At 44.4% G+C, this 23,849-nt stretch overlaps 2 protein-coding genes across 2 annotated transcripts; both read right to left on the bottom strand.

Moving 5' to 3' along the window:
* Positions 1-6,883: 6,883 nt before the first annotated feature.
* LOC141728584 (uncharacterized) lies at positions 6,884-12,259 on the bottom strand. The gene is made up of 2 exons (XM_074537974.1): positions 9,892-12,259; positions 6,884-9,090 (listed from the first exon to the last, which is right to left on the bottom strand). Exon 2 carries the CDS (start codon positions 9,058-9,060, stop codon positions 7,609-7,611), a length of 1,452 nt encoding a protein of 483 aa, XP_074394075.1. The 5' UTR covers positions 9,061-9,090; positions 9,892-12,259; the 3' UTR covers positions 6,884-7,608.
* A 148-nt stretch (positions 12,260-12,407) lies between these two features.
* On the bottom strand, positions 12,408-19,775 carry CD164 (CD164 molecule). Its single transcript, XM_005485063.4, has 4 exons — positions 19,527-19,775; positions 16,793-16,984; positions 15,602-15,682; positions 12,408-14,581 (listed from the first exon to the last, which is right to left on the bottom strand). The coding sequence occupies exons 1-4, from the start codon at positions 19,621-19,623 to the stop codon at positions 14,412-14,414; spliced, it is 540 nt and encodes a 179-aa protein (XP_005485120.1). The 5' UTR covers positions 19,624-19,775; the 3' UTR covers positions 12,408-14,411.
* Positions 19,776-23,849: the final 4,074 nt, after the last annotated feature.

Genomic DNA, 23,849 nt, shown 5'->3' with positions numbered 1-23,849 from the left:
AGTCAGGATGACAAATGTCATTCTGCTGGAAATAATTTCTCAGGCTTCTGGCATGTTTTCTAAACAAAATCATATGAAAGCCTTTTACACAGCCACAGCAGTTGGTGCAGACACATGAGGCCACTGATTTCGTAGGTGTCTACCTTTGATGGAGCCCTGAACTGTTTTGCTTTGTTTAAAGAATAACCCTTCAAGAGATCAGAGATGTCAACAGCTGCAGCTCCTCAAAGGAGGAGAGCAGAATAGAAAAGGGTAACTGCAGTGCTCGTGCTTTTATCGCCACACAACAGTGCTAGCACCTGTGTGGTCATTAACACTAACAAACCTCAAATATGAATTTAGTTAGCAAATTACAGTCTGTGTGAGAGGTGAGGGAAGAGGTGCTGTTTTTTTCCACACACCTTTGCCCTGCAAATGGATGTAGGGCCTTGTCTAATTAGGGTTATCTGCAGAGTACAGTGAGAAAAAGGCCTCTTTATTGTTTTTATCTTCCTCCAGCAATGCCTGAAACCCAGATGTCCTCTTAAACAATGAGAATGCCAATTTGCACTATTCATGCTGTACCTTGCATTCAGAGAGATTATAGGTATGTTTAGCAAAGCTGTAATTATGGATTATTTCAACCAGAGAGAACTCATTCACTTGAGTGCACAAGGCAACATCTTCCCCTTTCAGTCTAGGCCCTTGCTTTGAGGCAGAGCTAGCAGATGATGAATTTTTGTTGCTGCCATTAATCCTTTTACCACCTTTAAGATACAAAGTCAGTTAACCCAAGAGTGCAGTTTAAAACAGGACAGGTTGATGATCTGCAATGCCAAGTTGATGATCTGGAAGCTGCAGTTTCCCAGAGGAATGTGACTGCAGGTAAAGACAGGTTGTGAGTTATGTGTCCATGTCTCTGAATACCCCTTTAACCTTTGAAGGAATAGGAACTTAAGCCAAACATAAAAGAGGAAACAACCTGCTCTGTAATGAAAGCATTTAGGTAGAGGAGAAAGAGCAAAACCAACCTTCAGGAAGATAACTCAAAAGCCATATCTATGCTTTCTGACACCACAGCTGCTAGAGCAGCACAACACACCCAGTTAATAACTTCAAACCATAATTTGTGTTGTCTTTTGCTTTGCAGGGATATAATGGGAAATAAAAGGAAAACTGCATTTAGTGGGGGAGGCAATTGGGAGACAAAGGATCCCAAGTGGTAGGAAATCAGGCTTCAGTAGTGGTGCTGTTCTTGGAACAGCTTACTTAGGAACCATGTGGGGCAGTCAAACAAGACTGCATCCCTGTAATTCAGTTAGATATATGCCTGTGACTGCAGAAGTTTTTTAGAGGCTTTCAAGACAGCAGTGAGAGCATTCTAGCTTTTAATTGAATTAACCTGGAATTTATACCTTTTAACAAAAATCTTTCTTCTGTTTATTTATTTCAGCTGTACATTGTGTATCTTTTAAATGTAATGCTTATGTAATTAATGTAGTTTTTAAAGCTGTCTAGGGATTTCTACCCCTACCTGTCTGAAGTTTCTGCTTTTGTTCTGTGTTATTAAAATCCTACTGTCAGTCTGACAAATGCAGGCAGAAAAAGTGATGGGCAATAACAAAATCCTAGTAAGTTAAGTACACAGAAAAAAACCACCAATGGTCTCTCAAGGTCCATTTCTATGCTATACAGTATAAAGTACAACAAATTTAATTACAGCTTCCTCCTGCAGGAAAATGTTAGCTGTTCCTGCTGCAGGAAACTGAGAAATGCTCATTAGCGCACTGCTGAAGACAAGACACAAAGCAAATCTGGGAAATCAAGAAATGGGAGATATCTTTACTTAATGCACAAATATACTTCACTTCTCTGGCTTTAAGCCAATCAAGCTCAGGGGAAAAGTTGGTGCAAAACTTGTAAGTCACATTGATGTCACTGAGCACAAGAAGAGCAGCTGTGATAGATTTTTTTTCTCCTGCACTGAGTTACTATTGTTAAAGATGATACAGAGCTGAAAAAATTGTCTGAGGATCTTGGAGCTCTGTGCTCAACACAGGGTTTTCATCAAACTCTAGACACAGAGCCTGAAATGCATTAAAACCCTGCAATGTATTGTAGCTACCTTTTCACCTGTGATATTTTTATTCCTATGTCTCACATTTAACTGATACTATGAAGTTTTGATTTATTTCCATTTTAAAAAGGTAGAAGGAAGCTTGCCCAGCTGTTGTCCCACAGTAAAAACAGTGTAAGAAGTAACTTTCCAGATAATAAGTCAATATTGAATGGCTAATTTTTTTAAGCATTAATACTTCTGATAAGGCTTGCATCATGTGAAGGTTTGTCTTTACTGTTAAATTGATTGCACTGTGCTACTGACCTGACCTCAGAGCTATAGTACTTGGCCAGATCTGTGTATTTAGGGGCGGCAACTCTTATGTGCAATAGCTGTGTTGTGACTGTAAAGGCAAAGGTGTTTTTGAAACAGATCATGTCAACTTCAGGAATTGCCCAGGTGGACTACGACTTCAGCCAGTTTGTAAGAATAATCTACAGATTAGAGTCTGAGCTGTGTCCTCTAAGTATTTTCTCCAGTCCTCTTCCTTTCACTTTCACATCTTCCTCTTGTTGTCTTCTTGTGTTGCTGCTCTACTTCCTGGTTCATGTGATGTTTTGTGTAGGCAGCCCCCTCAAGGCCCTGCTGCAGAATGTGGGGACACCTGATGCATTTTGCCAGCTTGGGTCATTGTGCACTCTGCCCAGCTGCTCTCCTGCTGCTTCAGCAGAAGGACAGAGTCCCTTGGGCCTGCACCCTGAAATAATGCCAGAAACAGCTAACCACAGCTAACATCTTGGATCATATCTGACAAGAGTCTCAATAAGCATATTAAGTGCAGGATTACGGATACACTGCAAAAACACCCTCATCTTTTTAGCTAAAGCTAGTGGGAGATGCTAACACAGGGTGAGGAGCAGTACAATCACATCACATTGCACACAGGTATTAATCAGGGCTAAATCACATCCAAGCTGACAGCAAGCAAAGCCGTTGAGTCAGTGGGGATTTTTCTTGGTAGCTGAAGGGTTGGTACTAAGGGGCTGCATCTCTGTTTTTCAGAAATTAAATTAGAAGACTGGAATTCACTATCACTAGGGAATTTGGTGTCACTGGGAACAGATCTCCACCTTTTAACTCGTCTCCATACATTTTCGTCTTGGCTTTCAACAGGACCAGAAAACACACAGTTGTAGGGGAAATACTCTCAGATAATAAAGTAGATTTGTGACAGCAGGAATCTTCTGCTCCACTGAGATGTCTCTTGCTGCAGCAATGAATGCTGATACATTCATTACTATGAATTGAAAGGGCATGTGGTGAGCTGTAAAAACTGCAGAAAATTTCAGGTTTTGTGAGTAGTTGCAACTATTTGCAATTTTTTTTTTTACCTTCTGTCAAGATCATCCATAAATTGGTTTTTGCAGACTAAGCAGTATGTTATTCAAATACACTATGCTGAATGTTCACAGCTTGGGGTTTGTTCTTTGGTTTTTTCTCCTCTACCCTAACACTTTTCTTAGAGGTCAGAAACAGCAGCTTTTGCATTTACTTGAGCTCTGCTTTAACTCTGTGTCAGTAACTCTTCAGGTTTTGCAGCTCAGGAACAAGATGTCAGCATTATCAGCAACATCCTTTTAATTTTGACCCAAGGAGCAGCAATAACAAAAGAGGAAACACTCTGAGACCAAAGACAGTAAGTAATGATGGCATTGATAATCAGTTGATATGGTTGCAGAATGAGCAGATTTTTTGCTACTCTGCAAGCTGTGATTTGTATACAGACTCAGGCAGGTTTCATGTGGACAATAAGTCAAAGGCCTTTGAAGATTTATCTTCAAGAGCAAGGTGACAATATGAATCATTAGTAAATGGGGAAAAGAAGTTCCAAAAACTGACTAAGGAAAGGGAGCAGGAAGGAGGTATTTAGTTAGCAAAGGTCTAAGAGGTAATTTTTTTGTGTAGTGCACCATGATTAATGGCACTTTTTTATATGTTACTTATGCTTCCAGGTGCCTAGCAGATGGAAGGAGAGAACAGCCCATAGGATATTACTACACCTAAATGTAAAGTCTCTTCCTACTGTCATCACATAGCTACAACAACAAAGGCTGGTCCAGAAGTAAACCTAAATGTATTTTATAATCATTCCAGGTCATTTTAGAAAATACCACTGAACTGACAACATTGAAGTAAGAGAAGAAAAACTCACACACAAGTCAAAGAGAGGCAGTAATACTCCAGGGCTGTGCACGTCCTTTAATGCATCTGGATACAGCGTTCAATGCCAGCTCCAGTCATTCAATCTGCTAATCCATTTTAGGTACTGGGGGTTACAGAACTCCCTCCTGAGCAGGAGCAGCACTTCATGTCCTCCCTTCACAGACAGTGCAGCACAGTACAGAAAGGCAAGGGCATCAGTTACAACTAAAAGGCTTCCTTTGATTGTGGTAACCTTGGAACATAGTGGTACAAAGCACAGCTAGGTGCTTACAGAAAAACATTGATGTCTGTTTTTTTTTTTAACTGCTATCCTATTGCAACCCTTGCCTACCACATCCTGCCCAATGCAGTGCTCTCACCCCCAGAGGCTGCTGCCTGCACACTAGACCTTTCATGTCTGTTTAAAGATGACTCATCAAAAGTGCTGTCTTGACCTGCCCCAGCACCTTCTCTGCTCTCCACCTAGATAGGGGAAGAAGTGCAGCTCCTTCCACAATGCTACACTACCTAAAAGAAAACAAAAAATGGTCATATCTGCAATTACCTTGCATTGAAAAAAGCTTGCTTTTATAGCCTAGCCAATTAAGGTCTCAGAGTTATCTTCAGAGATGCATTAAATTGTATTGCAGCTTTTGATCAGTGACAATACTAATCTATGTGTCTTTTAGCATTATCCACATGCCTGAATGCTTGTGAACACAAACAGTCAAACACTTAAGCACTATTTTTATAAGTAACTAAGATCTAAAATAAATTCAGGCAAAACTTAACAGCGTTGCATTGGTTAAACACTGATTAAAAGAACTCAAAGTTGCATTAGAAGTGCTGCAGTATGTAGAGATACAGCATTCCTAGAATAGGGCTGACATCCTTCACCATTACTGAAGCAAGTTTTAATTCATGCGGGCTTGCTGCTACATTGAAACAAGTAACTTTATTCCCAGAATGCTGTGGAATCAGATATCAAATAACATCAGTTCTTTTTAAGATATGCAATAAATGAAGGACAAGGTGAGTGATAACTATCCAAGGTCAGTTGTCACTAGAGAAGCCATCAAATGTGATTTTAGCACACTCCAGAAACCAAATGCCAGTTTGGAAGTAGAGCAATAGCATCAGTATGAAGCACTTAGGTGCCACTGCAGTAGCAGAAAGGAAGGGCTGTCTCCAGTAATCACAGCTTCTTGTTAAAACACCTGAAGTATTACTCAATACAGTAAAATTCAAAAACTATTTTAGGAAGAATATTATACATACAGGAAATAGTCTTCAAAGAGCAGCAGCAACACAGACTACAGGGATAAACCACTGTACACAGACTTTCAGTGGTGCATTGTAACAAAAACTGAATTCAGTCCTTAACTGCATGCAGCAGATGGATGATTTTCTGGAAGGCATAGAAATTTTAATAACATCAGGAAGCTCTGGGTTTCCTTCACTGCCATACAGCCTTTCCAGAACTACAGCTATATTTTTGCCATTTCTCATCATATACAACTGAGTCATGTCAATACACATTCCTACCTGATACACTACCCACATAAGCATCAAGGTCACAATGTGAAACTGAGGTTTCTTCCCCCAGAGCTGGTTATCATTTCAGTCAGTCAGCAACCACAGAGCTGCACACCCTCTGTTCTCTTGCTCAAGCATACTGATAAATTCCCTGGCATGTGGGGACTGAGGGAACTGGCAGATGAAGCTGATGTCCATCATATTTGAGAAGTCAGGGCAGTCGGGTTTAGTTCCCACTGACTGGAAAAGAGGAAATGTAACCCCATTTTTAAAACCAAAAAGAAAAAAAAGGAAGGCCCAAGGAACTACAGGCTGGTCAGTGCCACCTTGGTGCCTGGCAAGAAGATGGAGCAAATCTTTCTGGAATCTGTGCTAAGGCACATGGAAAACAAAGAGGCAATTTGTGACAGCCAACGCAGCCTCATAATGGGCAAATCATGCCAGACCAATCCGGTGGCTTTCCACAATGGGCTTTACAGCATTGGTGGGAGAAGGAAGAGTGACAGACATCACTTACCTTGACCTGTGCGAAGTATTTGACACTGTCCCCCATGACATCCTTGTCTCTGAACAGGACAGACATGGATTTGACAGACAGACCCCTGGGTGGATAAGGAATTGGCTGGATGGCCACACTCAGAGCTGCACTCAATGGCTCCATGTCCAAGGGGAGAGCAGTGGCAAGAGGTGTCCTCAGGACTGGGTATTGGGACCAGCACCTTGTTTAACATCCTTGTTGATGACACAAACATTGGGATCAAGACATTGTCATTTGCCAATGACACCAGGCTGTGCGGTGCAGTGGACACTCTGGAGGGAAGGGATGTCATCCAGAGGGACCTTGGCAGGCTTGAGAGGTGGAACTGTGCAAACCTTGTCAGGCTCAACAAGGCCAAGTGCAAGGTCCTGTGTCTGAGTCAATCACAAAAATACAGGCTGGGCAGTGAATGGACTGAGAGCAGCCCTGAGCAGAAGGACTTGGATGTTTTGGTCAGCAAGAAGCCCAACCTGAGCTGGCAATGTGCACTCACATCCCTGAACAACAACTGTGTCCTGGGGTGCATCAGGGCAAGTGTGATCAGCAGGTCATGGAAGGTGATCCTTGCTGTGCGAGGGCGCACTGAGTCCCGGGATCCGGCTAGCTAGTGAGGGGCGAAGGCCAGCACCCCCGCACATCTAAAACCAGCCCCCTTCGGCGTCTTTGGCCTTAGGCTGAGCTGGGAGGTGTCTCGGAGCGGCACGAGTGTGAGGCGAATTAGGAAGCGACCATTTGCTGGAGGTAGGCTGTCGGTTTTATTACAGAAGCACCATCAAAGAGGGAAAACACCCAGCAAAATGGCCCCGAACCGGGGGCTACACAGGGTTTTTAAGGGAAAAAGGGGGAAAAGGTAGGGAAACCCAGCTAGCCCAATAATAATACATATTTTGAGGTCCTAAACATAATTGACATACCTAAATAACCAACTAAAATTAAGCAAAGGAGGGGCTTTGGGGCGGCAGCCAACCATAACCCCCAGAGAGAAGAAGGTTCTCGAAACTTGGGAGGAGAAAGGGGGTGATTGACTTAACCCAGGGAGGAAACGACTTTCACTTATAAGGGAAACCAGGGGAGGAGCCATTATATATCGGCAACTATGAATAGCGGTTACTATAGCAACTTAGCTGGCAGACTAACGGTGGCGGGAAAGAAAAGGGGGAACGAAACCATTTTACACATAATAGGGGAGAACAATACATAAATTGGGGGAATAACACAAGAAACTTAACAACACACTACAACACCTCCCCGTTTCTTATCAAATAAAATAAAAATTTTAGCTCGTCTAAGCAACTCAAAAAGCAGGTGTCTGCAGATTGTCTTGCCAATCTTTGCTTTCCTCAAGCTGGAGTTCGCTAGCCCACATCTGTTCTTGAGGCAGCTCGGTGGGCCCCTCTTCGTCTGAAGCTCTTCCGGCTTCTGAGGAGAGGTCTTCCAGCTCGAAATGTTCTTCCCGAGAGAGTGCGGCATGATTGACAGTCGTCGAAGTGGCTCTAGCTATTAGTCTTTGGATCAAACTACGGATCAGTACGATTAAAACGGAAAATACAATCAAACTCAAAACAGCTTTACAAACCGATTCTAACACAGAACTGGCCCACCCGCTAAGGCCCCAACCCTTGAATATGTCTCCCAGCCAGTCTGATGTCTCCTGCCTGACCTGATGGACGAGGTCTTGGAGTTTTTTGATGGAGTGTCTGGCGTCCTCGGCCCGAGAGGACAGGTTCAGACAACAGAGACCCTCAAACTCCTCACAGTGATGGTGATGGAGCAACAATAGGAAATCTATTGCTGCTCTGTTTTGGAGCGTTGCCTTCCTTGTAATTTCTTCGTCTTTAAGGAGGTCGTATAATGCGGCTGAAGTATAATTGGCTTGTTTAACCACCCAACACTCCAGGCGGCCCAATTCACCCAGAGATTTCGCCACCGATAACCATGGCAATAAAATGGTAAAGGCGACGGATTTAGAATGAGACCAATGGGTAACTTTATCATCACAATCTTCAGAGAGATCTTTAAGATCTCTTTTGGATCTAGCCAATTTGGATGTTACGTTAGTCTTTTTCCAATTGATAATTTGGGTGATGTTGGGGGTAAACAGCGTCAGCCGGCCAAATGTGCACGGCCCTCCGATCAGACCAGAGGGGATGCCTGCCCACGCTCGATCACCACAAATCAAAAACACCCCTCTGGGAAGGGCGTAAGGGGTCCGCTTGGTATTGGTGGGGCCAACGATTTTCAGAACAGCTCGGCACCACTGGCTCGCTTGATATTGTTTCTTTGTCTGCCGGACCACCTCACTGCCTTTATATATGGGGGCAAAAGTAAATTCGAACTGAAAACAAATTGAGGAGTTGGTTGAACCGAGTAGGTGCAGCTCTGTGGGCTCGGAGGGCGCAGGATTCAGTCTGGCCACTCCGTCTCTCCAGGCATTACTGGGTTCAAAACCGGGAAGGAAAGTTAGGCTCCGCGCCAAAACAGGGGAAAGGGCAGACTGGAAGGCAGAGGGGAACTCGTCTGGGGAGAAAGGGATCCCCACAAGGCAAGACGACATCGGGTCCTCTGTTGCGCCGGTGTCGAGGCATATATGGTCCTGTCCTAATGACTGGGCCAAAGCACGCCAGACGTTGATTTTTGGCTGGGGAATGACCCACGGCTCCACAGGTGGCAGAAGGAATCCGCAGGTCATCAGCACGGTCAACAACAAACAAGGGTTGGGAGCCAGCGTTGTCGTTTCGGATGCCATTCGGGGAGGTGAAAATTCGGGGAGATAAAACTGAAACGAAAGGAAAGTCGTAAAAGTATGCAGGATTCACAGACATGGTTCTTCCCCAAAAAACCAATTTAGATAAAACATACGGGGGGTGGTGTTTGGAGCTGGGAGGTAAGGGAAGCAAAACGAGGGGAACGGGGACGTGCAGGGCTTTTTTTCGGTTCCCCTGACGAGCTGAGTATTATAAGCACTCTGCTCGCCCAAAATGTCACAGTCGCTAATTTTGTCTCCCCGGAATTTACTGCTCCTTCTAATTTTGCCAAAACGGCTCCCCAAAACCGTGGCTGCTTTGCAAGTTCTGGGGAAACTTCAGGGAACTTCGAAAAGACCCACTTAGTTAAAAATTTTAATTCTTGCTTGGGGGCCTTCTGGCCATCTCCAAGCAGTAAACCCTTTACAATATTATAAATCTCCTTTTGGGATTTTCCCAAGCTTGCACCCATGGCCACTTTCTAGTACAGAAACTGCTGATACTAGAAAGCAGGGAAATCCTTCTGGTGGTACAACCACCTGCCTGAAAACAACTGAAAACAACAAGCCACTTTCCACTAGCCCCTGCCTCCCCTACTGTCCCCAAGTCTGGGGTTTCAGTAAAGGAAAAAGGTTTTGGGTGGTGGATCCGGACTCCAAGTCTGGGGATACCGGGTCCACGGGAAAGATAAAATGAAAAAGCACTGGGGTGAAGAAGAGCGTCAAGGAAATAGGGTGGGGGTGGGTCCCCAACGCAGGGCATGCACCCTAGGGAAATTTAAAAAGGCAAGGGAGTAAAATCGGAAAAGTCCCCAAAGCAGGGCCCGACCTTACCAATGTGGTGATAGCAGCAAAACGAGAAATCAGGCGGTGTATTTTCGTCTCCGGAACCGTCCTCTCTGGGCGCAAGGAGTCTCGGTACCAATCCTCAGGGAGCGCTGCCCCTAAAACGGAGCCTGCACCCCCCCTGTGGGTAGTGCGGCTTCCACTGTAACTTAAAAGTCCAACTCCGAGGGGTCTGTTTTTACAGGCCCGACGTTGGGCGCCACACTGTGCGAGGGCGCACTGAGTCCCGGGATCCGGCTAGCTAGTGAGGGGCGAAGGCCAGCACCCCCGCACATCTAAAACCAGCCCCCTTCGGCGTCTTTGGCCTTAGGCTGAGCTGGGAGGTGTCTCGGAGCGGCACGAGTGTGAGGCGAATTAGGAAGCGACCATTTGCTGGAGGTAGGCTGTCGGTTTTATTACAGAAGCACCATCAAAGAGGGAAAACACCCAGCAAAATGGCCCCGAACCGGGGGCTACACAGGGTTTTTAAGGGAAAAAGGGGGAAAAGGTAGGGAAACCCAGCTAGCCAATAATAATACATATTTTGAGGTCCTAAACATAATTGACATACCTAAATAACCAACTAAAATTAAGCAAAGGAGGGGCTTTGGGGCGGCAGCCAACCATAACCCCCAGAGAGAAGAAGGTTCTCGAAACTTGGGAGGAGAAAGGGGGTGATTGACTTAACCCAGGGAGGAAACGACTTTCACTTATAAGGGAAACCAGGGGAGGAGCCATTATATATCGGCAACTATGAATAGCGGTTACTATAGCAACTTAGCTGGCAGACTAACGGTGGCGGGAAAGAAAAGGGGGAATGAAACCATTTTACACATAATAGGGGAGAACAATACATAAATTGGGGGAATAACACAAGAAACTTAACAACACACTACAACACCTTGCTCTCCACCCTGCTCCTGTGAGAACCCACCTCCAGTACTGCATCCATCAGACCTGCAGGAGTGAGACTAAAGGTTGCCCAGAGCACTGTAGATACCCCATCCCTGGAAATGTTAAAGCTCCATCCAACCTGGCCTTGGAGCAACCTGATCTAATGGAAGGTGCTTCTGCCCAGGGCAGGGGAGTTGAAACTAGATGATACCCAAATTTCCTGCCAATAGCAACCACTCCATAGTTTGTGCAATCAGAAAAGAAATAAGGCTCCGAGCAGAAGCTTTATCATGAAAGTTCTAACAGCCTCTGTGCAAACACAGCAACCCCTCTTCCACCTGACATCCAGTATCACAAACCTTGCTTAGAAAGAGGAGTATTAAGCCTCACAGGTTGTTAGAAGTGTTGCACTTAATGCATACATTGCTCCTCTTAGGCTTTAAGCAGAAAACAAGAATTAAGCTAACATGGAAAAACATGACCTGAACGAAAATTCTTTTTGAGATAATTCCAAATCTGAATCAGTACTGTTAAATACAAAGTTAATACTGTTTTTAGGGATACGAACTCTTCAAACCTTGCATTCTTCCTCTTTCCTTTAGTATTTCTCAATTCCCATGGCAAACAGCTCATCTCCCAGTCACCAAGCAGACATTCCTCTGGGGGATTGCTCACATTAAAGAAAGTTCACAGGTAAAATTCCATTCAACAGATTTTATTTATCAATTTGGTTTTGTGATTACAACTGCTTCAGTTTTCTTCCACTGAAGACAAGATACAAACTTTTACAGCAACACTTGCAGAGAACATTCTTAAGGTAACAGCTTGATATTTGCACAAGTTGGCTTCAAGAAAAAGCCAGATAACTTGAAGAGTCACTACGATTCAGTGCCTAAAACTGATTTAGGGGCAAGTACAACTACAGATCTATGAGCTACCTTCCACTTCAAAACACAAGGCCAAGAAAAACTGCAAGTTGTTACTTCAGGTTTTTTGCTAGTACACAGCACACATCAGCTGATACTGCATTTCACAGAGGAGTCATTACTTTCAACAGTGAGGCAGCCAAGCACATGGTGAAGATGTATAACCCAGCCTCCCCTCCCCCCAAACAACTAAAAGGGAAACAATTCAAGCCACAACTCTGAACTGTGGAATTACACCTTGCAGGCAAGGCTAATGAGCAAGAGGTGTGTAGTGCAGGCCTTCCAGAATGTGACTAAATTGATAGAGCAAAACTTGAGTTTTTCAGATAAGCATTTGTACATGCCAGAGATCCTGGGTTTCCTAAAGTCTTGGAAAATAGCAATTGTTGGCACCACAACAAATTTAGTAACTAAGGCAAGGTATCCCTTCTACCCTTTAAAACAAAATTTGAGGCAAACAAGTAAGCAATTTTAAGGCACTTTAAACATTATTTTTAGTTTGCTTTACCAGCATACTTTATCAGCAACCTAAATCAGGATTAGCAAAGCTCATGAATAAGCATTTCAGCAACATTTCACAGAGCAACCTCTTTGTGGCCATGTTTTCCATGCTCTGAAGTGTTCAGTAGGATTTTTCTGCAAGTTTCCCAAAAGAGCCCTTTGAGGCCAAAAGTTGTATACTAGGTGTAATTTGCTTTGCTGAGCTGAAGGCAAACTGTCATATTTCAAAAGAGTATTTTGTTCACTTCAAAGCACGGAATACAAGCTCATGGATTTTTTTTTTTAACAAATAAATGTAGTAAAATAGCTCTTAGATAGGGAAAGCACAGATTTAAGTGATTTCACAATAAGGCCAAGGATATACCATCTAGCTCACTTACATACTGTTGCTGAAAACTGGCTGCTCACTGCTGTTTTCATAAACCTGAGCTGATTGTCTTATTTTTGTTTAGAAAACCAAAAGCAAATGAACTCAAAGATACAGTACCGGTGAGTAACCTCTGCACTTTGTAGCAATTTGAGTTTTCTATGCAGCACAATAGAAACAATGCCATTCAAACTAGAAGAACACAAGAAAGCAACACTGTACACCTTAAGTTTCCAACTGAAATGCACTTAATTTGCTTCATAATTCAAGTCCCACTGCCATGACTATTATCTGCTATCAAAGCTATTTTTGTATTGGGTGCCAAATTCCAGTCAAGTCAGAGCTAGTAAGACAGTACTACAGATTATCCCAAACTGATGATCAGGGGATATAATCAGAAGCTACACATTATGTGCTACCCCCACTACTCGATTTTATCTCTACTTCCATTTTTCCTGTGGGTTTATTTTCACAGGTGCTCAAGTCAGTCTGCATTGGAGATGACGTACCTTTGATACTCAGATCACACGGCTGACCCAGCCAAGAGAGGAAAAAAAACCCAAAAACCTGAACTATTTGGCTGAATAGATTTCCTTAACCAGTTCACTGCAAGATGACATGAACCTGAAGCCAGGAAGGGGAGAAGGGACAGAAAAAAGCTGTAGCCTGTGGTCCCAAGATTACAGCAATCCTGACTAGGATCAAATCAGCAGATCCTCTGAAGGACTCTTAACTGCTCCCTCAGCAAGCAGACATACAGGAGGGTAATAAAGGAAAACAACAACAATCCAAGCTCCTGAAATTAACTGGCACGAGTTTTAAGAACCGTTTGAATAACAAAAACATCAGGATTTCCCAAATATCAGTATTTCAAGTATAAATGTGAGCTGCTGCCTTTTTCTACAGGGAGTGAACTGAATTATATCACTGGTTTTATGGTTGGTCTTTGCAGGCCAGAACAAATGCCAAAGCTTCGGTCTGTGGCTGGACATCACTGTACCGTACTCCTCACTCTAAAACACAATCACTAAGGGACAGTTTTTCTAGGGAAAGTTTTTTTTAAACTGGAATGATCAAGTCACATGTATTCTATATTCCTATGTAAAGTAAATACTTAGAAGTTTTATTTATCTTTCATATAGCTGGGACATGCTTACAGTCTACTGAAATTTAGTCTTTTAAGGCACTAATATTTATTTCCCCATTAGAGGGATTATTCCTACATCCGCCCTCAACATTAATTGGAAATGGCATAGGAATTCTGTTTGGAATGAAGTATTTTATGAGGCAACTTATATTCTTGTGTAAAAAAAAAAAAGGGGTTATGCTATTCTGTTAAGACATTATTTAATTCTACATTTTTGTCCATCGTTCTAGCAACACACTGTAAGAGCCATAAGCTACTACAAATGCTATTTCACTCCCTGAAATCAGTCACCAATAATTCACATCTTGATAAAACTGAAGGGATACTGTATCAGATGTTGTTTATATTAGCCTTCAGAATAAGTAATTTTAAGATTGTCTACTGGACAGTGTTGCCACTGAATAAGAATCTCTGAACATTCTACATTTGGCATATCAAGAAAAGTCCCACATCAGCAGCCACTAAAGGAAAATAAAACAGCCATTAGAACCCATGCAGCATATTGCAAGTAATCCTGTTGAAGAGATTCATATCACTTCTTGCCAAGTATAATGTTGCAAAAATATTCATTTGAAGTCTTCTTTTAGAGATTTAAAGGATACTATGAACTGCTGTCTTCCACGAGCAACAGAAAATATTTTGGTTCAGTGAACTACAGGTGTTGGGCTACTAGTCCATTAGCAAGGGGCAGGTCCTAAAGCGTGTGGTAATTTCGGTCTTTAGATCTGCAGAATTTGTACAGAAAGAAAATAACAGCCTGCAGACCCAGAACAAGGACAATCCCACCTATGAAACTCGCAGCATCAAACGTGGATTTGCGTGGAACGGGTACAGGAGCCACAGTAGTAACAGTAGTATTTGAACCTGTTAAACACCAAATTAGAAACTGTAAGTGCACAATGTTCACAACAGCTCTACAGATTTTAGTGCTGGATACCTTGTATTGGGATTAATCAAAATATCCAAACACCAATAAGAAAACAAAAAATTATTGAAAAGGAAGCCATGCCAGCATCTGAATTTAGATTACTGGTACTGAAATTCTGATTAAATGCTGTGTGTACAGGGCTAGAGCTGTTTATAGACAAACTGCTCTGGATCTCAAAACTGAGCAATACCCAGCTGGACTTTATTTGTACTTCAAAAAGCCAAAGCCTTCCTCCTCTGCATAAAATATATTATTGATATGCCCACATTCAAGACATATTTTCCAGTCTGGAAAACTGGAGATCCTTTTGTTGTTGTGGGGTTTTTTTGGTTTGTTTGTTTGGTTTTGTTTTTTTTTTTCTTAAATTTAACACAAATTGTTATCTTCCAGCTACTGTACTTTACCCCAAGAGTTAGGCTTAAAAACCAGCTAAAGTCACAAATACAAAGCTGGAAATAACAGCCATCTGCTGATGGGTAGTTTTAAAGAGCTTTGTTTGGTGAGACTTCTTCACGAAACGGTATACTTAGGACTGACTTGGAAATAAAATACTTCAGCTTATTCCCATCACTGTAGCAAAATTTCAAAAACAAACAAACAAAAAAACCCCATCCCATTATTATGTTGCAAAAACAAAGTATGACCTCCCAAAGACAGGGGAGTTAACAAGGGACTTTCAACCACAATATTAAAATCATCCAGCTGATCTCATTTGACCAACGTGTTTCTGACTTTTTATATCTCACCAATTAGCTCTATTTCTCAGGCTTTGTAACCTTGCTACTTGCATACATCACCTTAACAAAATCAGACTTGCCCTTAAGTTAGAAGTGACAACACCAGACACACCAGTACTACTTTAATGGTGCCACTTGGTGAGTCTTTCAGGATAACACTCTGAAAGCGCCACTGATTTCTGAGCAATGAACACTTGAACTAGGGCAGCTGTAGCTTACCTGCAGCAGTGGTTGTCGTGGTGGCTGAAGTCACGGTAGTTTTAGGAGGAGGAGCATGAGTAGTTGCATTGGTGACGTTGGCTGTGTGAGAGAACACAGTACATACACACCATGAACTCCAAAGCAAAGTTTGCAAGCACTGACATTCCTATACAAATGATTTTTCCTGTTCTGCTTTAACAAGGATAACCTTTGCCCTCAGTCTGTATCCCACACGATTTAGGTGGTGAACTGCATGGCATTTAGCCAAGGTTCTGCAATAAGGATTATTTTCAAACTTGCATACTACTGTTACTCAAATACTTCAAGGTTCTCCACAGATCAGTGATTCTTTGTTCAGACAAAATTACTTTAATTTTCAAGCACTCATATAAATGCTGGTATTTGAACAATAATCAAGAGAACTGCTTCAAGACAACTGAGAATCTGTAACAAGGCAAATGACTTTCATTAAACTTTCATTAGAATCAGTTAGTATTAATTGTACTAAAAAAGTACCTAATCTAAGACCTCTGGACAGGAGATACACACTTTCTTCTTCTGTCCTCAAAACACCAAGTATGAATGCCATCACTGGAATAAAACCACTCACCTAAAAGGAAATTGTCTCCTAAAAACTTTCATGATCAAGCCAGGTAAGCTGGGTTTCTGACCTCTCCCCCTCCCCTAAAGATTAGTATTACTAAAAATTAATCACTATTCCACTAGGTGTCTGGGACAAGCATCAACATCTGTGGGTTTGCTCAAAGCTAATCACCCTACTATACATTAGGCTGTTTGCTCTGAGCCTAATCAAGTACCAACTTGTTACCTCCCAGCTCCCTTGATCAGCAAGTTTTTAAAGATTAGGTGACTTTTTAAAAAAGAATTCCACTGTAGAGATGGCAGAGAAATTTTTGGGGAAAAAAAAGAAACAAAAAAAACCCCAAACTCCTAAGAATTAATAATTAGTAGCAATTACTAATTCAACTGCCACTGAGCCAATTTTTAACACAGAAAATCCTTCCTGCCAACGTAACTAAGAGTTTTCTAAAATCCACTTCTTCCAAACCTTGTAACCTTTCATGCATTCTGCACATCAGATTTTAGTAGCCCAGGTACTAGAGTGAACTTTGGAAGAAGCCCCTGTCTTTCCTGTTATCCACCAATTGCTAGTTTCCTGCCATTCTGAGTTCAGGGCTTCTGTATTACCTATAGGAGTATGAGGTGTGGTGGCAGAACTGGTTGTGGTAGCATTGGAAGACGCCGTGGTCGCGTTGGAAGATGCTGTGGTGGCATTGGAAGACGCGGTGGTGGCATTGGTGGGTGTTACAGTGACATTGGAAGTAGGTGCTACAGTGGCATTGGCCGTAGTGACGTTGGTAGGAGGAGGGACTGTGGGTTCTATGAAAAAATAAAGTTACATTAGAGCAGGTATTGAACTGAAAAACAAGCCAACAAAAACGTCAGCAGGCACAGCTTTAGGAATTTCAAACAGCACTGAGTTCTGCTGCAGTTTGAGTTTGAAATGACAAAGCTTTTGAATCCACCATACTAACATCAAAATTTGCACGAGTGAATACATGAAAAATCTTGTCACAGGCAGCCCAATCAAGCCAGCGTTCAACTGGCAACTCAAGAGTCCTCAAAGCAAACCAGAGTGAGAAGAACCCTGCTGTCCAAGCAGAAACTGTGTATGCTTTACACAGGGAGCACCAGGTACAGAGCACTGCTTCCCAGCCTCACTGAGACTGAACCTGAGCTTTAGGTAAAGCAGCCAGCTATAAACGCAGTAGAAAGCAATCAAAGTATGGGAAATAAAGACAAGAACCTGGAGAAATACATGTACATGCAAAAAAAGAGAGCAGAAAAAAAGTCAATCTATTTGTATTTTGACTGCCGCCGAAGGCAGCAATCTAACCAGTCCAGCTGCTCTTACGTCAATCTCAGGTCAAACATTGTTACCTTCAAAACAAAACACCACATCCACTAACTGGATCAAGTAAGATCTTCTCATAATCTACAGCTTTACCACATTAGTTTTAATTGAGACTTACTCATACAGCCATCATACTCAGCAAACCCACATACAACCCACAACTCCTTCTGTTGCACGCTCTCCAGCACATTTCACATCATATCCACCCACTCCAGGCACCTAGGGGTGACCTTTCACTTTCCTCCATGAAAGGAACGCTGCTATCCACAGATCTTTGGCAGGCAGAACGCTCATTTACCTCTCAAATAACAGCTACAAGTACATTAACTAACTTCAGTATTCTGACAACCTGAAGTAAGGCCCTGTGGATTCAGGCTTTCTCTTGGTTATGGCTCTACTATCAGGGCAGAAAGGCTGGCACATTTCCTTTCACATAAGAAGATATAAAAAGACCTTTGTGGGTTTGCATCAGTGAAATGTGCAAGAGCTGCCCCATTCCCTTCAGGAAGGCAGCACTCAAAGCACTTCAAGGGCTTTATGGCTGTTTCTCGATAATAGATTTCAGGGAGAAAAAAAAAATCAGTCAATTATGATGGATGTGCATCTGAGGAATGATCACAGCACACACAACGGCTTCTGACAAGGCAATAACCTTCACTTTTGTAAATTCCTACTAGTATGTGGAATATTTAGCACAGCACATCTGTTAAGACAGGAAGACAGTTGGTAGAGCAAACTTATACCAGGTACACCAGGACTTCTAATTTAGTTTCAAGAACAGCCTTAGCAGACTAACACCGCGAAGGATCAGATTTGCAAGAGTAAAGGATGAGATGCTTCTATCAATGAGCTGTTAACTTCAGAATCTGTGCCAAGGTCTCAGACATTGCCTCAATGACACCTCCTGCTGTGAAAGGCTCTGTGGGGTCTTTTACATGGGATAACAGCAAGTTCCCCAACGCTGCCCATCAGCAGACGCCTGCTCTTCACCGGAAAAAAAAAAAAAAAAAAAAAAAAAAAACCAAAAAAAAAACCTCTTGATACCACGAACTCAACTTTTCAGCCTAGCCAAGATGACGTTTGCTCCCAAGATAAACCCGCTGTACTGGCTCTCGCACAGGGTAAATTCGGATACTCCCCTTACACTGGAGGAGGAAACCAGGAGCCGCTGGAGGGGTCTGTCCAGCCGGCCCAACAGTGCCCTCTCCCGTCGCAGCGGAGCGATTTTGTTACAGCCACGTTGTGCTAACCCGGCGGAGCAGTCCCGAGCAGCCGATCCCGCAGCGTGTCCCGCATCCCGCCGGCGGGGCAGGGCGGCGGGAGATCCCTCCGGGCTGGGGGAGCGGTGACCGGGCACCCTGGGCTGCAGCCAGCGCCACTACGGACGGAACGCGGCCAGGGAACACTGAAGCGCCTCCAGACAACTTTTTGTTTTGTCTTTTTTGTTGCCATCCCCGCGTTTCGGGGCTCGCGTCACATTTCGCGGCTCTCGGCCCCGCGAACCCTTTGGCAAGCAGCCCATAGGGCCCGAGCTGCGGGCACACCCGCGGGACGAGTAACGGGCTCGCACCGGGATGAGGAACACGCGGCAGCGGGGCCAGAACCACACGGCTGCACCAAGGCACCCCCGCTCCCTGACCCGTGCCGAGGGTGCGCGAAAAAGCCGCGCATGGCTCCCCGGCACCAGCTCCCTCCTCCAAGGGGGGATAACACAGGATAACCGGCTCAAAAGCTCGGCGGGCTGCGGCCGCGGCGCCCAGGAAGCAGCGGCGGCGGCGGCCGACGGAGCGCCGGGGGAGCGCAGGGCGGCTCCCGGCGGGTCCCGGGGCTCCGCGGCGCTCCAGTCTCCGGAGGGTCTGGCAGCAGGCGAGGACCGACGGACAGCCCCGCCGGGCTCGGTGCGCGGAGCCCGCCTCGCTGCCCACAGCGCCGGGCGCGGGGCGGGGCGGGGCTGCCCCGTCAGCAGCTCCCGAGGAAAAAGGAGGGGGGAGGGCGCGGATCACTCACCGTCCGCCGCCGTTGCGATCGCGGCCAGCCCGCAGAGGCAGCACGCCACGGAAAGGACGGCGAGCGGGAACGTAAATGTCCTAAGTGTCCGGCCCATGGTGGCGATGCGGTGAAACGAGGGGGCTGCGGCTCCGGCTCCTGCTCGCACTTCCCTTCTCTTCCCTGCCCCGCTGCGCTCCCACTGCCGCCGCGCGCCGCCGCCCCGTGCCGCCTCACGTCACGAGAGCGCCCCAAGCTGGCCCCGCCCCCCGCCCGCGGTGGGTCTGTGGTTCCGCCCGGCTTCCTCCTGTCCCCCCCTCCGGCGGGTAATGGAACGGTCAGCGGCGCGGCAGTGCGGCGCTGCTCCCCCACGTGACCCCGCCGCGCCCCCGGGAGGGAGCTTTTCCCGCGCGTCACGTGCCTTACGTCACCACGGAGGTCACGCCCCCTCCCCTCTGGGCCCGCTCATTGGCTGGGGTCGAGGCGGGGGGCGGGGTAGAGGCGCGCGGGTTCGCGTTTCCCGCGCGCGGGCGGTGGGGCCGTGCCGGTCCCGGGGAGCCACGCCGGACCCGCGGTGTCGCTTGCGGGTGTCGCGGTGGGGAGAGAGATACTCCCACGGGCCCCCACCGGCTGCCGCCCCCTTCCCACGCCTCTCCCCATTTCTACCGGGACAAAACAGCGAATTGTACTTAAATTGCACTTTAATGGCAGTAAAAATGAATAGTACACGAACCGTAGCAGTGTGCGTGCAGCACGTGCAAAGTGTTGTCCAGCTAAGCTCCCAGCAGCACCGGTGCCATCACACGTGGAAGCTGCAAAGTGGGAGTTTGTGTAGGTCCAGGATGAAATGGCTGCAATATCAGAAGGGAGGTGTGGCACAAATTGTAACCCATAGCTTTACAGCTGCGCTGTGTAGAGAGCACCTGGAGAAGGCTCCTTGGTCATCCCACCACTTCTTTGTGTGAACTTGGCAGTGCCAGGTTTGCAGGCGGACTTGAAGGATGTATCCAACCTAAGTGATTTTAAGAATCAGTGATTCCCCCCAAAACACAGGGTAGAGTTCCCCCTATGCCTATCACATTTTCTCCTCCCTTTGTTTCTTCCTAACGCAGCTTGAGTCGACATATATCATCATCAGTGGGCCCTCTGCAAATAAAAGTTTATTTGTGTAAATCTGACTCAGCATTTTGTGCAGTGCCAACACAAGTGAATGCTGGGAAACCAAGGCAAACATTCATGTGTGCTTCTATTCAAGGAGAGCTAAGCTAGAGCTATAAAGCAAATTTTATTATGGTCTAGGTCAAAGGACAAACGGAATAGTTATAATCAGGACAATTCCCCTTGGTTCTCTTAAGTGTGAGCTGGACTTTGGCAGTAAAGAGGAAACTGCCAAATAAATTCCTACCTTAATCTTTCCATTTTACTTTCCTGAAGGTGTTATATTGCCAAGAGACTGATACAAATGGAGAAGTTTTAAGCCAAGCTACCTATCATGGTTACTGTGTTAGCTATGGAGGGGCCTGTAGGGCTGCTGGTAATACATCATTTGGGTACACAGCTTTCTGACAAGGCTCTGTGCTGTCATACATTGTGGTGCTTTCTGCTAGCAGGCAGGACGGCTAATGCTTTGCCTTCCTGCAAAGAAGCCTCAGGGAGAAAACATTAAAAAAAAAGTCTGCAAAGAAACAAAAGAGAATAAATTTTGTGATACGAACTGGAACCTTGTAACAGCTGCATTAAAATGACCAAACATGTTCTGTTGTATGTAAATGTCAGTAGCATCAGAATTTAGTTCTGAAGAGTGATAAGGAAAGGGAAGCCATGTGCTGACTTTAGCTATCTCTCATTCTTCATTTTTACTGGAGTGGTAGTGTACAAATAATTTAGTTATTTCTACAGTGTGATGAAAGTTTCTGGCCTTTTAATAAGAAATACTTTTCACACAGATTATCAAAATATGATATTTCTGTTCTACTTTGAATAAATAGCATAAGATGAGGAGCAGCATAAGTAAAAATTGCAATGTAACCAAAATTGCAGGGAGCATGGAATAAGGGAGTTTTCTATGGATTCCACTCATCCCGCCTGGCCATACCTGCTGAGATTCTTATGTCCTTCTGGGACAAGGGTCTTTGCTCGGATCAGGGCTTGATTCAGAGGGTGTACTGAGATTTCACTACGCACGTGGTATTATTTGAACTGAGGTTTTCTTTTTTGCAGGTCTTGTGGGTTATAATGCATATGTATCTTCAGTAGTTATTGGTGTTTTATGAGGCATTGCAGTGGCAGTTCTGTTGATGTGCTGGACACATGAAGTGTAATGGTTGCTGCAATCTACATTTCATCAGGAGTGCATACTAAAAATCTCTTCTTTTGTGAAAGTAACAGGCCAATTAAGTTAAATAAGATAAAAAATAAGACTCTAATCAGTGTTTATGTGTATGGAAAAAGTGGGAGAAAATGAAGTACATTAAAAAATAGAACTGAGAGACTAGCAAGGGCAAGAATATCTCCACAAGCGAGTGAAAACATGTTTATCATTCTGGGGGCTGGTGGGAATCCAGGGAAAAGATAAATGTGGTTTGTCTGTTTTTTTCATATAGTCAGCATCTTGGGACTTTGTTGCAGCATACAGTCAGCAGGATCATGGCAGTCTGGGTTGTTGTTGTTGGATTTAAAACACCACATTCATCACTGGATTCAGTTCTCGTGGCACTGTTGTATACTTAGTGGTTAGTAAGGCATTTACCTCTGTTTTGAATCTATAAGGAATTCGAAGCACTGCATTACTGGAAAATTATGTAAAATCCTTGACAAGATGGGCAAAACCTAAGAGTCTGCAGATGCCCATTTTAGGGAAGCACATTTGAAACATAGCAAATGCCCAGGATTTGGAGCAGATTGTGTTGTATCAATTGGTGCTTGGCAAGATGTGATAATGGATTGAAGAGATTCTACAGGAGTATACAGCAGTTTGGGTTGACAGCAGTAAAAGAAAACCAAAATTTAGTAGATAAACTGAAGGGAATATATATTTCCTTCATTTTGTAAACATTGGTTCTCATTTCCATACTGTCATTTCAAGTGCACGGAAAGGGAAGTGCATGTGGAATGTAAATACATAGTGGGTGTTTTAACAGGGGAAACAGCATCCAAGGAGGTATTGAGGTCTTTGTTACCATTACATAATGATGCATTATTGTGTCCTGGTGACGTTCACCAGAATGGTGAATTGTTCAGAAATAATGCATTGATTCCTGTGCCCAGAGCTTTGTAACCTTTGTTCGTCGTTGCATCCTGAGGCAGTATGGCAGTAAATCCCGCTTAGGGGTGTGGCCAGCCATAGGCACATCTAGGGTGGTGTATGCCGTGCTTCGTGACATCAGGGGTGTATTTAAGATGTCTGTTTGTCTGTCCCCAGCAGGAATTCTGGGTGAGGACAGTGGGACCTGCACTGTACCAGCTGCTTGCCTGAGGCAGACATGGTGGAGCTGTGTTTGGTACATAAGAATTCTCTGTTACAGGCACTCACTCAGCCCCACCAGGTGGGGTGGAAAGGCTGCTTTTAACATAAGGAACAAATAAAATAATAGAGTGGTTAGTGATAAAATAATATTAAAAATACTTTCTTAACTCTTTTAGAGATAGAGATACAGGCTGATGTTTTTGGCCTAAGGCAAACCAGAGACATGTCATGAGAAGAAGAATAGAAGGCAACAGGTAGGGGTAAGATGGAGTGGAAAGAATAGACCTTTCACCTGTGCAGCTGCAGCCAACCAGAGAATGAGGACAGGCTGATTTAGGTGACCAGAGGAAAATAAGGCTAATGCTTAGATGGAGTTCTTGCAACAGTACATCCATTTTAACTGAATTTTTAATATGCATTTTTTAGTTGGTGATAGTGTAGTACAGTGATGGGCTTTGGTCTGTTCAGGGCAGGAGCATATTCCCTAGGAGTTTAGCTGTGTCCTCAAGGCTGGCTGATAAAAATGCCTTGGTCAACCTGGGAGTTTTTCAAGAGAAAAAACTTCAGGAGAGTCTCCACAACTTTTTCTCGGTAGATGTTTTTTTTCTGAGGCTCTTGCATCTGGCCCCTGCCTGAGATGTAACACCTGTGGGCTGCCTGCGCTCTTGCTGTGCCCTGATGGCCTGGACCAGTGCTTCTTCCCACACAGCAACTGAGGTACAGGCACAATTGAGCTCTGTTGGTCTGGCCACCCATTACTGCCTCTTAACATCCTAAATCTTATCAGAATTACAGTATCAAGATGTTTTCTATGAAGTTTGTAAAGTCATTCCACTTACGCATTTTCTTTGTGCAATAGCTGTACTACATCATTCTGA

This window comes from Zonotrichia albicollis, chromosome 3 (genome assembly GCF_047830755.1).
Source record: "Zonotrichia albicollis isolate bZonAlb1 chromosome 3, bZonAlb1.hap1, whole genome shotgun sequence".
NCBI lineage: Eukaryota > Metazoa > Chordata > Aves > Passeriformes > Passerellidae > Zonotrichia > Zonotrichia albicollis.
This window is presented reverse-complemented; position numbering and strand designations above follow the sequence as displayed.